A 17,724-nucleotide genomic window follows, 5' to 3' on the forward strand; every position below is an offset into this window, starting at 1 on the left:
TTCAAGCAAAATTTGCACAAATTAATATCGATGGAATTAAAAAAAGTCGAAAAAACACAAGCAGTCGTTGATTTCTCCATAAGCCACCGTGTTAAAAAACGCCGGTTGGTTCACACTTTGTATAAGTCAGAAATTAAATTCCTATATGAATATTATCCCGGAGTAACATACATCAATGGATTCACTATGGCTTTGACTGTCTAATTATGGCATAATTTGCACAAATTAATATAAACTGAATTGAAAAAATGTCGAAAAAACACAAGCAGTCGTTGCTTTTCCCGTAAGCCGCCGTGATTAGAAATGCCGGTTGGTTCACACTTAGTATAAGTCAGAAATTAAATCCCAATATGAATATTATCTAGGAGTAATATACATCAATAGATTCATTATGGCTTTGACTACCTTTTAATGGCAAAATTTGCAAAAATTAATGCTGATTGAATTATAAAATGTCGAAAAAACACAAGCAGTTCTTGATCTCTCCATAAGCCGCCGTGTTACAAAATGCCGTTGGGTTCACACTTGGTTCACACTTTTCGGAGCACACGCGGCTCGGAAACACCTGTTCATGGATTATTGGCTTCATCGGCGCTCCAGTACTTTGCGACTCTATTGTACTCTATGCTTAGATCCTTAAATTTTTGTTTGAGGTTATGTTCTATTGGTTTGAGCCAAACGATACATCGAACCACTATCGAATACGATCTATAACTCATATTCGATACATCAATCAGGTGAGATTGTTTCGATGGATAAGCAAGGAGTCGGGTATTTTGAAGACGCCGCTACAGAATACCGATCCAAAATGTCACCGGTAAAAAATAAAGCGGTAAACAAATTATGCATCGTTGGCTCACTTTTTTATCACTTATTAAAGTTCTTTAGATTGAGCCTACACAAAAAAGTAACATAGGGTGACATCAAACTTATTTGAAAGTGGAAATTTTTAAGTTTGTATCAGAGGATAAACAAGGAGTCCGGTATTTTGAAGACGCACTGGAAAAAAAACACATTGGATCTAGAGTTCAGACTCTTGAAAACATCGACAAGAAAAAATACTCTTGATTCAATCAGATTTTCGCTTAGATCAAAAGGAAATCCGCTCACATTAAGAGGCTTGGCTCTTGATTTAAGCAAAAATCCGAATGAATCAAGAGTATTTTTTCTTGTCGGTGTTTTTAAGAGTCTGGACTCTAGATCCAATGTGTTTTTTTTCCAGTGCCTAAAAAACGTTGAAATTTCATAAAGATGGCATTTTTCTGTGCTCAGCAGAATGAATTCGTATGTTACATTTCCTTGAAATGTATTTTTGCATCTCTGCCGGTGACTTGGTCCGCTCAAAAAGAGACATAAATAAATCTAACCTTTTAATTCGCTTGATTTTTGCTAAAATCGAAAGGAAATCCGCTCAAATTAAGAGGCTTGGCTCTTGATATAAGCAAAAATCCGAATGAATCAAGAGTATTTTTTCTTGTCGGTGTTTTTAAGAGTCTGGACTCTAGATCCAATGTGTTTTTTTCCAGTGCCTAAAAAACGTTGAAATTTCATAAAGATGGCATTTTTCTGTGCTCAGCAGAATGAATTCGTATGTTACATTTCCTTGAAATGTATTTTTGCATCTCTGCCGGTGACTTGGTCCGCTCAAAAAGAGACATAAATAAATCTAACCTTTTAATTCGCTTGATTTTTGCTAAAATCGAAAGGAAATCCGCTCAAATTAAGAGGCTTGGCTCTTGATATAAGCAAAAATCCGAATGAATCAAGAGTATTTTTTCTTGTCGGTGTTTTTAAGAGTCTGGACTCTAGATCCAATGTGTTTTTTTCCAGTGCCTAAAAAACGTTGAAATTTCATGAAGATGGCATTTTTCTGTGCTCAGCAGAATGAATTCGTATGTTACATTTCCTTGAAATGTATTTTTGCATCTCTGCCGGTGACTTGGTCCGCTCAAAAAGAGACATAAATAAATCTAACCTTTTAATTCGCTTAATTGATTTTTGCTAAAATCGAAAGGAAATCCGCTCAAATTAAGAGGCTTGGCTCTTGATATAAGCAAAAATCCGAATGAATCAAGAGTATTTTTTCTTGTCGGTGTTTTTAAGAGTCTGGACTCTAGATCCAATGTGTTTTTTTCCAGTGCCTAAAAAACGTTGAAATTTCATGAAGATGACATTTTTCTATGCTCAGCAGAATGAATTCGTATGTTACATTTCCTTGAAATGTATTTTTGCATCTCTGCCGGTGACTTGGTCCGCTCAAAAAGAGACATAAATAAATCTAACCTTTTAATTCGCTTGATTTTTGCTAAAATCGAAAGAAAATCCGCTCAAATTAAGAGGCTTGGCTCTTGATTTAAGCAAAAATCCGAATGAATCAAGAGTATTTTTTCTTGTCGGTGTTTTTAAGAATCTGGACTCTAGATCCAATGTGTTTTTTTCCAGTGCCTAAAAAACGTTGAAATTTCATGAAGATGGCATTTTTCTGTGCTCAGCAGAATGAATTCGTATGTTACATTTCCTTGAAATGTATTTTTGCATCTCTGCCGGTGACTTGGTCCGCTCAAAAAGAGACATAAATAAATCTAACCTTTTAATTCGCTTGATTTTTGCTAAAATCGAAAGAAAATCCGCTCAAATTAAGAGGCTTGGTTCTCGATTTAAGCAAAAATCCGATTGAATCAAAAGTATTTTTTCTTGTCGATGTTTCTAAGAGTCTGGACTCTAGATCCGATGTTTTTTTTTTTTTTTTTTTCTATCAGTGCGACGCTGTAGAATACCGATCCGAAATGTCAACGGCGGGAACCCATCAGGGAGTTTGACCTTTGAGGCGTCCGCGGCCGTGAGGGGCGCCCCCGATCCGGGGCGGGCGCGGCGCCCTTCCGCTCGGCGAGCAAAGTCACGGCCGCACTAATAAGCGAGCGCGCTCCTCTCCGTCTCGCGTCTTCGCATTCCTCGGCTCCTCGACGCCGCGGCGCGAATTAAACGCCATAAATTTGCTTTTATTACTTCTCGAAAAAGGTAATGCAATATGCATGCGCCCCTCCCCGCCGCGCCCTCCCGCGGGCGTCGGGGTGTTTTTAATTCATTTCCAGCCCGGACGCATCTTGACCCAGGATTCCCTCTCGGATTGGCCTCGAGGAGGCAGTAAATCTTGTCCCGAGGTGGGGAGGGCGCGGGGGGTGTGATGAAAAGTAGACTTTTCACGCTTTCCCCGCGGGGCTGGTTGTGTGATCGGTTGAGAGCGGTGATGAGATGGTGTCGAATTATTGATTGCCTGTGAGAGATCAACGGTTTGAACTAGAGTACCTTTATAGACAGAAAGTGGTCATTTCTGTGCCAGTTTTTCATTGGTCGCGAGCAAATAGGCCGACATGTTGTTCTTACGGCCGTAAATAAACAAACAAGATGCCTGTTATCAGCAAGCAAGTTTGAGGTTATGCACATCTTACATCCTCCTGTGATAAAGACGAAAGGCTCCTATACTGCCATGATAGCGAAGAGAGCCGTAAGTGCAAAATACTCAAAATCGAGTTTTCTTCAAAATTCGTCTAAACTCTTTTAGATGAAATTACTCAGACTTCTAAAACAGCAAAATTCATCCTAATTTAATGAAAACGAGACTTATGAAACAGCCGTAAGTGCACAAATGACATAATGTTTTTCAAGACAGCCGTAGGTGCATGAGAGCCAATGAAAACAGCGCCTTCAAGAGGAATGCCGCCCTCATCTGCCGATTTCTAACCTGAAAATGTGTTTTTTGTGTGCCCAACACGCTACCACAAAAGCACGCAGAAGATAGCACTTACGGCTGTCTTGCCAAATATTAACCTAACATGAAACTGAATTTTACCTCTTTCATGTGCTTAAAAATAAAATCGGTCGAGTTTTAATCCCCCAAATGATTTCTATGAGTCTATCGAATGATTGGTTGCGATTTGACAAAGAACGGAGGCTTCTTTCAATAAAATGTTCCACTCAGAAGCTTCTAGCCCATTTTCTCAAAACATCGTTTTTGCACTTACGGCTCTCTTCGCTATCACGGCAGTATATTCCTAGAGGGATCGTGGCTCGTGCGCGTTGTAATGTTTACGACGTCGTCCGGAGGGACGGCAACAGGGAGGTGGAAATTGGCAGTATCTCAGCGAATTCGGCGTGCGTACTCACAGTCGGGAATCCGGGGATACTATCCCGTGCCGGGCTCGTCCTTCCTTTTTGATTCCTTGAGAATCCAGACGATCTCAGCGAGAACAACGTAACGGAAGAGGGAACCCGGAGGGGATGAGCGGTTTTGCCGAACCACCGCGGAATTGCAGCCGCTATGCTGGCCGGAGCCATAAGCGCTTTATGTCTCAATTGATTTATCGCCTTGCTGAGCTCTCGCGACTTGCGCCGCACGGTGGATCGAGTCAGTGGGAGAGGTCGGACAGGAATTGGAAACTTCGAACGCTTGTAACTCCGTTAATACAGAACTTTGAGATTTTAAAAGTGGATCCGTTGGTATCCACGTGCAGTTTTCTTTAACCCTAGTCTGCCAAACATGGGTTATTTTTGACCCAGTGCTTCGTAAAAGAACGCCCATTTTTCACCTATACTGCCCCTGGAAACTTTACCTTCACGAAGAGATCCACCGAAGGAGGGGGAGGGTTTAAATTTGCAGACGAGTTGCGGTTTTTTGAGTACAATACTTAACTACTACCATTATTTGACCAGGAAAATCTTGGGCATTCCCAATTGATTTTTCATCAAATTTTATGTAAAAATCAGATGAATTTTGGATAAAAATCGCAAGTGTGCAGTTTTGTCAACTTGATTAATTTTTTAGTTAATTTGGTAAACTAGGAATAAAGTTACGTTCCTTCGTGAGGGAGATGACGATGATGACACGTCAATCCGCGTTCAATTTTGCAGTTTTTAGAAAGCTTCAAATGCCTTAGCTCACAGGTATTCTTTTACAGATACTCTTCCCGGACACCAACTTTCAATGTGTCCGTATGAAAGTTCGGAATCCTTCTATTCACACTATCTAACCACTGTGTGGTTTCGGTTCGTTTATTTCTGGATGAAGTGCCCCTTTGCATTTACGACCTCCCCCCTCACCTTTCGACTTAAAGCCTCCGATTAATTACGCACGGTGCCTCCCTCCCCACCCCTGCATAGCAACCTCTCTATCACGCATCTCTCCGACGGTTGTGAATCGGGTCCATGGAGTTTGATAAATGACGGACCGATCTATTTCGAGAAAAATATTAGCTTGGAAAACGATGTGATGAGAAAGTTCTTTCAACTCGTCGCGCATCTCCCACTCCGACAAAATGACTAAAATTTGAGCGACCAAAAGTTTAAAGGTGTTTAGGGCCGAAGAATTCAAGATTGGGTCATCGGTTACACTGAAGTAGAGTCCCATCAAACCGGAGTTTTATTTGCATAAAGAACAAAAAGCGTGTTCACTGGCATCTACGTCTGATCATTGGGTACAGAAAGCGTCCTCTGCAGAACTAATTATTGGCGGATCCAGCAAATTGGCAAGATTGTCTTTTCTCCATTTAAACCTATGGAAATGTATCGATTCTTGGAGAGGCCAGGTGCTCTGACAAGAATCGATTATTTAGCATATGTTTAAATGGAGGAAATCCGGTGTTGCCAAATTGCTGGATCCGCCTCTGGAACTAATGTACTCTTGTTTCTCTCGATGTCACTCAGAGGTTGCGACTCGCGAGTGATCAGCGCCTGGATTGTTGACTCGATATCGAATGACCTTGATCGATAAATTCCTATCTGAGCAACGCAATTTATCGATTCAGGCTATTCGATAACCATTCAACGATCGACCCTCAGGTTCGATCCTGGCGGCTAGTGCCTAATTTTTAACGAGGTTTCAACTTTTCAATTCAAACATTTGGTCAATGTAAGCCAAGAAAATGCAACCTAAACATATTAACCGCACTCTTACGTTATTTTGTATTCTACTCCCCATATTGACTTCCTATCGCAGCAATGCAATTTATCGATTAAGGCTATTCGATAACCATTCAAAGATCGACCCTCGGGTTCGATCCTGGCGGCTTGTGCCTAATTTTTAACAAGGTTTCAACTTTTCAACCCAAACATTTGGTCAATGTAAGCCAAGAAAATACAACCTAAACATATTAACCGCTCTCTTACGTTACTTTGTATTTTACTCCCGATATTAACACAAAATGTCGGTTTATTTAAACGTGTGGAGCGCACTCCTCTCGGTTCCGATATCAATCTATATAAATTTGAGTTTCGACTAGACTAAGGTCCCATTAACCATGGACGGTAGCTCATGAATTCTGAGGAGGCTAGGCAACCTGTTTAACACCACTGTAAATTACTCAAGTTAACAGCTGACCGTCTCAGAACTTCTTGAATTTACATATCAGAAGAAAACACGCAATCAACGCGGTTTAGGGTCGAAAAACTGCATGAATTAGCTGCGGCGCGATTTAGAGGCGCTACTTCCGGCCACAACCCATGATGCCAAACTTCGCCCCAAATGATAAAATTTTCCTTTAAAATGATTGACACCATCTGTTCGACATCTGTTCAAACTTGACAAATATTATGATAAAGATGCGGATTCAGCATTTTGTCAGCACCGAATTTCCTCCATTTAAACCTAGGCCAAATAATCGATTCTTGTCTAAGCACCTGCCCCTCCAAGAATCGATACATTTCCATAGGTTTAAATGGAGAGATGGTGATGTTGATAATTTGCTGGATCCGCCCAAATAAGAAATACTATCTATAAAATGAACTATGATCAAATACGATGTCCGTATTGTTTCAGCAAAGCCGGCTTATTTAAAGACTATAAAACTTAAAGAAGCGTCTTAAGCTTGGATTATATTTTACGGGCGAGATCCACTTTTCCTGACCCGCGCAAAAAACTACTTATCTGTGCAGAGAAACTAATGGCCTATATATAACTACCAAAAAGAACCAGAAATAGCGGTTCCTTATTCCAAAATGAACGGATTTGACCGAAATCAGCATAATTAAACTTCAAGTTGCCCAATTTCTATAGCGGCATTCATTGAAACATCCTACTATCCTGTGCGTTACTTTTTAATATCCTCTCTGGTAATGGATGTCTCCATCGTAATATCGTCCAATGAGGACAGTTTTGTGATTACATTATGGTAAGTCTGGCATATATGGGAATAGCATTGCGTGTCACTTCAACCTACTCGAGTTTGGGGTCATTAATAATCTTGATCTCTGTGATATTACTCCATTGTTTCGGAAGTATTCGTGTCTTCCAGGGGGCATCCCCGTATCAGCTTGCTACGGGATTCACTTTTGAAAGTCGAGATTAATCAAAAATCCGCCTCGTATATTTGCTGCATCATTCAAGATAGGAGAGACGTAGTTTGGCTTCATTTTTGACTGTCCTTTCGAATGCGAGCGATACCTCATTGGCACGAAGAGGATCATTGCGAGTTAACGCTCTGCGCCATCGCGCCTTCAATTTTGCAGACGCAACACGGACATCCACAAGACACGAATAGTTGTATCTCTGCGCCGGCGCTGTCATTAACGCTGCCGTGATAGAAAGAAGAACTTTTAACTCTTAAATGGACCACTAGACAAGGTACGAATTTAAGCATTCTGGCACATGTTACTGGACCAGAATTTCACGTAGAACACGATTCGCGCAACGAAATTTACTTAAACCAACTCCTAATGAAGATATTAAGGTTTTTATTTTACATTGGTTACGAGGAATTTGAACTGTCCGCTCACAAGAAACTCAAACCTCTACGTGAATCAAATCGCGCACTACAACGGTTTCAGCAAGCTTCTCAGTCGAGCAATGTTCATGTCCCACCATGTGTTGTTCAAACTATAAGCAATTTGCTATAGCTGAGCCAAAGCGTCAAGATTGAGGTTGCCAGATTTGTATATGTATGACTGCCATGATAACGTTTAGCGCGCGATGTAAATCACGAAGAGCATTGAGTTTTCATGAGCGGGTAGTTTGAATTCACGCATCAAGAATCGTTAAATATCTTCGTAAGGAGTTAATTTCGGTAAGTTTCGTTGTGTGCATCGTGTTTTCCATGAAATTTTGGTTAAGAAACATGCATCAAAATGCTGAAATTCGTACCTTATCTAGTGGTCCATTTTCGAAATCGAGTATTCTTCAAGATTCGTCTGACACCGCAATCACACGCTGAATGTGGGAGTTGAATGTGGCTTAAATGTGGAAGTCATCGGCCCGAGCAGCAACGATTCTCAGCAACCATCGGACCAATTTTGAATTTGTCTGAACTATTCGAGTAGATTTGATACACATCTGTATGAAAATAACTCGAATTTGCTAAATTTCAGCCGTTGGCCGATGACTGTTGACTTCCACATTCAGCTGCTAAATTCAGCGTCTGATTGCGGCATGATCTCTTTCAGATGAAATCCCTGAAAAAGCTGGGACAGCAAAATTCGTCATATTTGTATAAAAATAACGAACCCCCCCCCCCCCCAAAAAAAAAAAAAATCGGGAATTTTTAAGGACGTTTTAAAGCGTCATGAGCCGTGTAGAGGGGACGTGGACGAGCTAGACTGAGGACACCCTATGCAAACCTGAGCATGGACTAGGAGACTGCACCCGACGCGACGGGTGAAAACCAGCTTAGCGTTTAATCGAAGCAGAATGACTTTCTAATTGGATCAGGGCTCCCGAGAGAGTGTAAATTTGCGAAAGCTCCCCGTAAGCCAAAGCTTTGTACCCCGCGTCATGACAGACGCTTTAAGACGACCCCTACAGTTTCGTTGCCAGATCTGAGAGATACACGGTATTTGGACTTATTTCTGCAAAACGGAACCAGTGACAGGTGGGAAAGAAGGTGTGGGATCGTTAGCCGAGGGCCGTGAGGATGAATGGGAATTATAAAGCGCCAGTGACGTCAGCGGTAACGAAACCTTCTCGATTGTCGCTCGTGGGGTGTTCGCTGTTTTAAAGAGTTTTTGGGAAATTTATCAGGTTTTCATCTGCCATATTCAAGGTTCAAATATGTTCGATTGAGCCACATTTTTACGCTCTTTATTAGCGAGTAAATCAATGTAAAGCACTGGAAAAAAACACATTGGATCCAGAGTCCAGACTCTTAAAAACATCGACAAGAAAAAATACTCTTGATTCAATCAGATTTTTGCTTAAGTCAAAAGGAAATCCGCTCAAATTGAGAGGCTTGGTTCTTGATTTAAGCTTAAATCTGATTGAATCAAGAGTGTTTTTTCTTGTCGATGTTTTTAAGAGTCTGGACTCTAGATCCAATGTTCTTTTTTATCAGTGAACTCAAAACTGTCCCCCTCCCCTATTTTTCAAGGCTGGGAAAGATCGTGTATCCTATCAATTTAAATTCCGATTTCATATCCCAACGCGACAAAATGTCTCGTTTTAAACTTGCCAATACTCGAAATACTGGTTTTATCGCCATCCTGTGGTTAGTGTCGATACGATTTTGACGGCATGTAGGTAGAAACATAAATAAAATTGGTATCGTACAATGGTTATGATAAGAGATTTGATATTTCCTTACGTTGCAGTATCATCCTTGAGAGCCGGTATGTAGGTCAAAATGGCTGGCTTCCATTCTCTTTATTCAGTTCAACTCCATAAGGAATGAAGGCTAATTGCAGGCTAAATTACTTTTTGCAATTAATTAATTTAGCTTATTTTCAGTGAGCAGCAAGGGATCGTTCCACATCCCACAAAGAAAACAGCAAAACATTCCTCCGTTAGGAATGATAAGAAACAAACAAATATAATTTGAACCGTTGGAATTAAAATCCTCTTGATAAAAATTAATATGAAGTTCTGTGAATCACGACAGACGGATCTCCTCTGTCTGAAGGAAAAGTGGGTTACCTACCTTTGGTTTAATACATTTCCGAGAAGAATTAAAATTAAAAACTGCGCTTTTCGAGCAGTAAGCTTTTCTTTTCACCTTACGGAAGAGAAAAGATTCTTCTTTTGCATGTTTCAGAGGGATCTTAACAAGTTTTAGTTATTTTATTGGTTTGTTTCAGGAAAACGAGTCTCTTTTAAATGTACATGCATTATGGTTAAAGAATGCAAAATTACAGTTCGCTCTGGGTAAACTAGCATAAAAATTGCATGGATGCGACTCCAAGCGCTACAAATTTTATTAGAATCTGGGATGACTGTACTACATAAAAGCGCCTCATTTTTTACCAGTGATTGGCGTTGAAACAATTTTCAACTCTTTAGTATACTCAACTTGCGGAATTAGCTCATGGCCAATTTCATGTGTCAGTTGAGTTATCATGTCAGAACATGTTTTATTTGAGGTTAAATATGTTCCATTGTTTGAACCATACGATACATCGAATACGATCTATTTCCACTTGATGATCAATATGGGCTTTTTGAATGATTTTGGCCAATTTTACAAAAACGGAGAGCATCATTCGATACAATTTACCGCTCGAATTTTGATAGATCTGTTTCTTCCCACTATCATTTTCGAACAGGCTGCTCGCTTCTGAAATACGACAATATTGTGTTTGCGATTCATTGGGTCTAATAAACAACAGGTTTCGGGTACCACACTGCCGTAGTGCCGGGCTAAGGAAGAACACCGTATGAACATCCGAGAGTTGCCAAATTGCCCCGGATAAAACATATATTTTGGAGTAAGATTACACGTACTTTTCCTTGAAATTTGCAGATATTTTAGACAAAATTGCGAACAAAATTGTCTGAAAAATTGAAGAAAAACATTAACAATTTTACCAGTAAATCAGGTTTTTACTGAAGGAAATGTGGCAACGTCTGAAGGTTCATACGGCGTTCTTCCTTAGCACGGCAGCACAATGATCAGAATTGGTTTGACAACACTGTCCTACGAGGAGCGCTTAATCCGTGTCTTGGGAGGTTACTGGTAATTACCAGGATTGTTCCTTCCTGACCTCTCAACACCACATCATCGTCTTCAGCAGCCTGGGATTAGCTGGACTTGACTCCCCACTTCCCCCAAATCCATTCCTGGTTCACAATCTTTGCAACCGCGGTGAAAGAGTCTAACCATACCCATTATGTCAACTCTTTGCCTATTTCGTTGCCCGTTTGACGTATGGGGCAACTAGAAAAGTTACACATTTCTTTTACTTGAAAGTTTCTGATATTTTGGATGAAACTGCGAACAAAATTATTAAAATGCTGGAGGAAAAATATTCACAAAGTTTCATGCAAATATGTGATTCATCATTTGACAACGGCCGAAGGCTCATAAGGCGTTTTTCCTTAGCATGGCAGTAAGAGACGACTCAAATTTAAAGACGAAAATAGGCAAGATGAAAAATCCAATGGTGTGGCATGCATTGCGGTATATCGATTGATCTGCCATTCAAACCTATGGAAAAGTATCGATAGACATTTCCCATTCAAACCTATGGAAAAGTATCGATAGACATCTGCCATTCTAACCTATGAAAAAGTGTCGATAGACAGGGTGTTCGCATCGAACACCTTAATAATCTATTCTTTACCGTAGCTTCAATGGGGAAATATCGCAAATCGGTCACTCGAAGAATCCCGACCGCCTTACTCGAGGCCTCAATATAAATCGGACGCGCAACTAATGGACTAGAAACTCTCCGCGAATGTGAATCGCGCCTCATTCATTTATCCCCCCCCCCCCCCCCCAAGGTAAGGCACAGAGCTAGAAGCCCATCGCGAAGTGCGGGGCCTATCACTGCCGTGCTAGGGAAAAACGCCGTATGAACATTCAAGAGTTGCTAAATTTCCTTGGATGAAATGTTTATTTTTGAGGAAAATTATGAACATTTTTTCTTGAAATTTTCAGGAACTTCAGATCAAAATACTAACAAAATTCTCTAAAAAACTGGAATAAAATATTCATAAGTTTACCAAGGAATTCGTGTTTCATCAAAGCAGATTTGGCAACGCCTGAGGGTTCATACGGCGTTTTTCCTTAGCACGGCAGATCAGATGGGTAGTGTAAACAAGAGGGCATTTTCGGACACCGCTCCCGCGCCCAGAATGTAATCGAATAAATTGATGGATGGGACGGATCCATCATTCGTCAAACGCATCGGATTCGATTATTTTCCGCCCTCTTAAACGGCGGCAGGCCATTTCCAAATTGGCCCCGAGAAAGTTTCGTCCCGCGATCGCGTTGGACTCGCACTCACACATGCCCGCCACTTCGGGAGAGAACAAGACGGCGTTGCTCGCATGGGAGGAGCAGAAAGTGGGTCCCGGACTATTCTGCCATGCACTGGAAAAAAAACACATTGGATCTAGAGTCCAGACTCTTAAAAACATTGACAAGAAAAAGGACTCTTGATTCAATCAGATTCAAGCTTAAATCAAAAGGAAATCCGCTTAAATTAAGAGGCTTGGTTCTTAATTTAAGCTTAAATCTGATTGAATCAAGAGTATTTTTTCTCGTCGATGTTTTTAAGAGTCTGGACTCTAGATCCAATGTGTTTTTTTCCAGTGCATGCTAAGGAAGAATGGCATTTGCACCTTCAGGCGGGGCCAAATGTCCTTTGAAAAAGTACGAATTTACTGCGGGGAAGTTGAGAATATTTTTCTTCCAATTTTTCGGACAAAATTTTTTACACTCTAACCCAGAATATTAGAAAATTTCAAGGTACAATACATACAACTTTCTTCCAAAATGAACACTTTATTGAGGGAAATTTGGCAACTCTCGAATGCTCATACGGCAGTATTGGTCAATTATTTATGTAAATTTTGTAAAGTTTGAGTTATTGGATTATTTTAATTCCGACGCTACAACCCATCAAAGTTGGGAATTTTCACCTGAAATATGCCACAACTCTTTATCTACTTTCGAGAATTCTTAACTTTCACGGGCGTTAGACGTTTGGCGCCAGAGTTATGGTCATATTTCGGGGGTAAATCCTCAACTTTGATGGGGGTTGCGTCGATAAAACCGTTTTCAGAAAAAAATTTACGGAACAAGCAAGTCTTCTTTCGACCCAAAAAATCAATCCCCGAAGTCTAACCCTGAGACACCCTGTATTGTGTCTCTAATCCACACCGAAAAAAGGGGGGTGTCAAATCAACACAGAGTTGTGTTGGGTTGGCACAACTGTTGGATTGGCCATTTTTAAAGAACACAACGTAGTGTTAAATCAAGAAAATAGTTGTGTCAGATCAAGTAGACAGGTTGTCACCACTTAACACTCTGAGTTGGGTCAAGTCAAAGAAAGTAGTTGTGTTAAATCAACACAACCTACATTGGAAAAAAAAAAAAAAAGCTTGAAGCAAAGGTGAAAAGTTACAGGATTAAATACGGAACTTAAATGGATTTGGTGCCGAGGCATCCTATCGTCACGTGAGCGATATTAAATCTCTATACAATTATCCGCATCACGGTCGTTCCCAAACGGTCTCCCATCTAAGTACTAACTACGCCCGATGTTACTTAACCCCGCGATCGCCCAAGTACCGCTGCAGTGGAGTTCCGGAAGCTCTCTTTACATGGTGGGGTAACTAAGCGTTCATAAGCGTCCTCAGCGCCAATTCCATGTTTGAAAGCAATGATATTCTCGGAAATTTCTATGCAGTTTCAAAGGAAGAAGTAAAATTAAGAAAAATAAATTTATAAAAAATAAATAAAATGAAATAAAACAAAAAATGAATAAATATATGGTAACTAGTATAAAGAAACAAAATAAAATAAAGTAGATTGAGATAAATATAAAGAAAATAAAATATGTCAAAATATTTGAATAAAATAGTATTGGTGGTATGTAGAATTTATTCGGCTCCAAAGTAACTTTTGGCTATAAGGCACCTCGTTTGCTCCAAGATCTACACGGCATTGTATCAAGTTAAAGCTACGATTTCTTGATTCAAATTAATTGTTCTCTCAATTTGAGAAACTTTATTGTGTTATTGTATCACAATGAAGATTTCTTGATACGAGAAAATCGTTTTCTCAATTCGAGACAATCAGTTGTGTTCTCTCATTACAAAAAATTGTGTTCATTCATGCCAACAGTAGCCGTGTTGACTCAAGAAAAATTGGGTTGAAATGACACAATATTGTGTTGCGCCAACACAAAGCCTCCTGACCCAACTTCGTAGTGTCAATTTAATGCAACTCGTATACTTCAATCAACACAACATAGCTCAACACAACTTATTGGTTTGATATATCCCAACGATTTTTTTCAGTGCATCCCGATGAAAACATACCCACCCAAAGTTCAGGATTATTACCAGAAATATACCCATTACTCTTTTCCTACGTTTGAGAATGATTAACTTTCATTGGCATTAGACGTTTGACGCCAGAGTTTTGAGCATATTTCGGGGGTAAATCCTCAACTTTGATGAGCTGTAGCGTCGAAAAATAGCGTTTTCAGAAAAAAGAATATAAAATACACAGGTGTCTTATTATGACCCAAAAATCGATCCCTGAAGTCTGGTGCATTAACCCTGAGACACCCTGTATATTGTCTCTGATCCACACCGATGAAATCCGAGGTAGCCCCGATGTAACTCAATTAAACCGCTAGCTTAGGTTTAAAATATCAGTAAAAATATAATTATATATATAATTTCCAAAATTAGTATTTTATTTTTAGTTTAAATTATTAACAAATTGAGATACTTAACCCTCCTAACAGCTTTTATATTGTTCATACCCACCCACCTTGACCGCGAGCGCATGACACAATCTCGTCCTACCCCAACATAACCTCGTGAAAAACGCGTTACAGCTTATGACGTGTCAGCAATTACGATCCGCACCCCGCGAGGAGGGGGGTGGGGGGGCGCCCGGGCAATTAATTGCGGGGGATTAAAGCTGCGACAAGAGCCGAGCTTTGGCGCTTTGTTCGGGCGCGGGAAAAAGCCGGGGCCAGGAGGGGGGGGGTGGCGGGATTAATTAAAAATAAAAAATAAAATAAAAGTCGAGCAAGGCAAAGAATCCCGTCGACGCGACAGAGACGCAAAACAAACACATTTGTGTCGCTAATGAGGGCCGCCTTGTTAAAAGAGTTACACGCCGACTTAGCTTCGCGTCTCGCGTTACGGCTCCGGCGACCCGACCCGGGCACTCAGTCGCCGGAAATGAGACGACTTTTGGACGGACGGAGCCCGGAAAGGCCGAGCTGGCTGTAGAAATTGATAGACAAAGCTATAGACAAAGAAGACAAAAGGGATATGAGAGGGTCGTATTGGTGGAAGCGGGTGGTTTCAATGGACAAAGGAGGTAGGGAATAGACTAACTAACGGCAACCAACGAGGAACCCTATGGATAGTCCATAATTTTCTCTCTTAGTCTATATAGGAACCGCTCATTTTAACCGATTGGATCACTAAATACTCCCTATGTCTTCTTTGTCTATCAATTTCAATAATCAGCCAGCCATCCATAAATTACGTCACCCAAGCTGAAGGGGGTCAAGGCAAGGATAAAAGAAGCTTTCCTGAAGGCAAAAAGGCTGAAAATGCGATCTATTATCTGCATTTTCCTCCAAAAAGGGGGAAAGAGAACACAACATACATTTAATACTCAATAAAAGAAAATAATAATCATGTCCATAGTGCTGCAGCCTATATCTACTGATTTGTATCGATTTTTTGGGTTTTCCGGCGAGGTCTGAACTAGAGAATTAACGCCACATGTTATCTCATCATACAATGACGCAGTGGCGTGGCGTAAATTGCGATATATAGATTGTTATGCCATTTCAACCTATGGAAAAGGATCTATAAACAGGGTGTTCGCAGCGAACACCTTACTAACGCCTACACGCAACGACACTGCAATTACGCAGCAAACGATTGACGCAATGTAAAATCAACTGCCGAATTTGCTTTTTATACAAAGAAGACCACCTCTAGTGCAGTATCGTTACCTCGAAGGTTTTATTCTCAACCGGAATTATAATTTTTTTCCCCTACTGTGCGTAGAGTCTGGCCTGGTGTCACGTTACAAGAGGGGTGAGTGGAGCTTTTAAGCCGCTTTTGAAGTCCACAGGTGTATTTAAATACACGAAATAATCAGGTTACATGCAGAAAGAGAAATGGATTGGATTTACGGGGGAAAGGAAACTTTTTAGTCCGCTGGAGTTCATGTAAGAGGCTGTGCAATTTTTTCCCCAGTTAGAATGAGGAAAATACATTTTTTACACAAAACTTATAAAAATTGGGCAAACACCCATGTCACAAGGTCAATTTTGTTATTAACAATGTTTGAAATCTAACACGATAGTACGCTTTGAGACATGTTGCTCATGTACCTCTCTGTTTGTTTTCAGGATACGAAAAAGCCACAGATGCTGCAATTCTTCGAGAAAACCCTGGACAACGATTCGAATGCCGTAAGTGTTCGTTCCTTTAACTATGCAAATAAAATTGTAATTTCTATCATCAAGCACGAAAATACAACTTGAAAACGTGGAAACTGCGTAAGTTTAACTACTTATGCTGATAAATGTGAGCGGCTAAGATTAGCAATTTGAGGAAAATCGCCAACTCGTGGACGAATTTTTCATTGATTATGGTAGTCCACGTGCATATATAAACTTCTCGTCACTATGATACGATTCAAGGACTCACACTAAACTTATGGTATTATTACCGCGCATTGACGCTGTTCAATACAAGAACCTCTCAGGGGTGTATTTTAATCCACCAGTTTTTCGCGGACAGCTACTAAAGTGTGTAAAGTGTGCAAACATTTCAAAATCATGAGTTGAAAAATGCTGACTCCGCGAGTTTAAATATCAGAGCCAAACAGAGCGGAGCGGCCAGCGCGACACGCGCATAGGTGCCTACAAACCCAACAGGGATACTTCACGCATTGCGCAAAGCGTGAAGTATCCCTGTTAGGTTTGTAGGCGCCAATGCGCGTGTCACGCTAGTTGCCTTTGCCCGCCGCGGTGCTTCAAGCAACTATTTTGCAACAATGGTGTTGCTAAGAAATACGAAAATACGAAATTGCAGGCGCTCCAACATATTAAGAATGACAGACATCATTTAAGAGTGTGGGGCTTTCCTCGCTAAATAAATCAAGATCCTACGGCAAATAAAGAGATCGGAAGTCCAAAAACTGACTAAGTCCTAGCATCCGTATTTAATAACGTTTAGCATTATTTTTGAATTCATAAGAGAAGAAAGTGACTCGGTTTAAGCAGAATCATCCTTGAGTGCGCCGTCAAAAAGACTTCATTTTGAACCAAGAATAAAATTATCAAACGTTGTGCGGATGGAAGCATTAAGTAAAGTAATAAAATGGTGAAGCAGAATTGCCTTACGCTGAGATAGTTTATTATGTGAAAATTACAATGTTTCGCGGACAGCTACTAAAATTTGAATTTTCAATAATTAGCCTTATATAATTCGTCGTTTATCGCACTAAGGAACGTAAATCTAATCCAAAATTGAAAAATTGACTCAGTCATTTCAACTTCGTAACGAGAATAAACATGTTTTATTTTCGTTAAAAATGTGTCTGATTTTAGCATGAGATCAGAGGAAAAATTAGTAAAATTTTCAGCTAGAAATTCTGGGAATTCTCCTGGTAAAAATTCAATTAGAGCGGAAAAATCTGGCAACATTGAGTTAGAGTTACGTTCTTTCGTCAGGAAGACGACGAATAAAAAAGCCAACACATGACAATATTTCCGTCACTCTCCATCCGGACTAATGCGGCGGACGGATAGTTT

At 40.3% G+C, this 17,724-nt stretch overlaps 1 protein-coding gene across 1 annotated transcript in view; it reads left to right on the forward strand.

The window, feature by feature from the left end:
- The window catches only part of LOC109036906 (uncharacterized), a 359,096-nt gene that overhangs the window by 116,750 nt on the left and 224,622 nt on the right, over positions 1–17,724 (forward strand). The window contains exon 3 of the mRNA XM_019051326.2: positions 16,315–16,377. Coding sequence (XP_018906871.2) covers positions 16,333–16,377 — 45 coding nt within the window. The 5' untranslated portion in view covers positions 16,315–16,332. The remainder of the gene's footprint in view (positions 1–16,314; positions 16,378–17,724) is intronic.

This window comes from Bemisia tabaci, chromosome 10 (genome assembly GCF_918797505.1).
Source record: "Bemisia tabaci chromosome 10, PGI_BMITA_v3".
In the NCBI taxonomy this organism is placed as follows: domain Eukaryota; kingdom Metazoa; phylum Arthropoda; class Insecta; order Hemiptera; family Aleyrodidae; genus Bemisia; species Bemisia tabaci.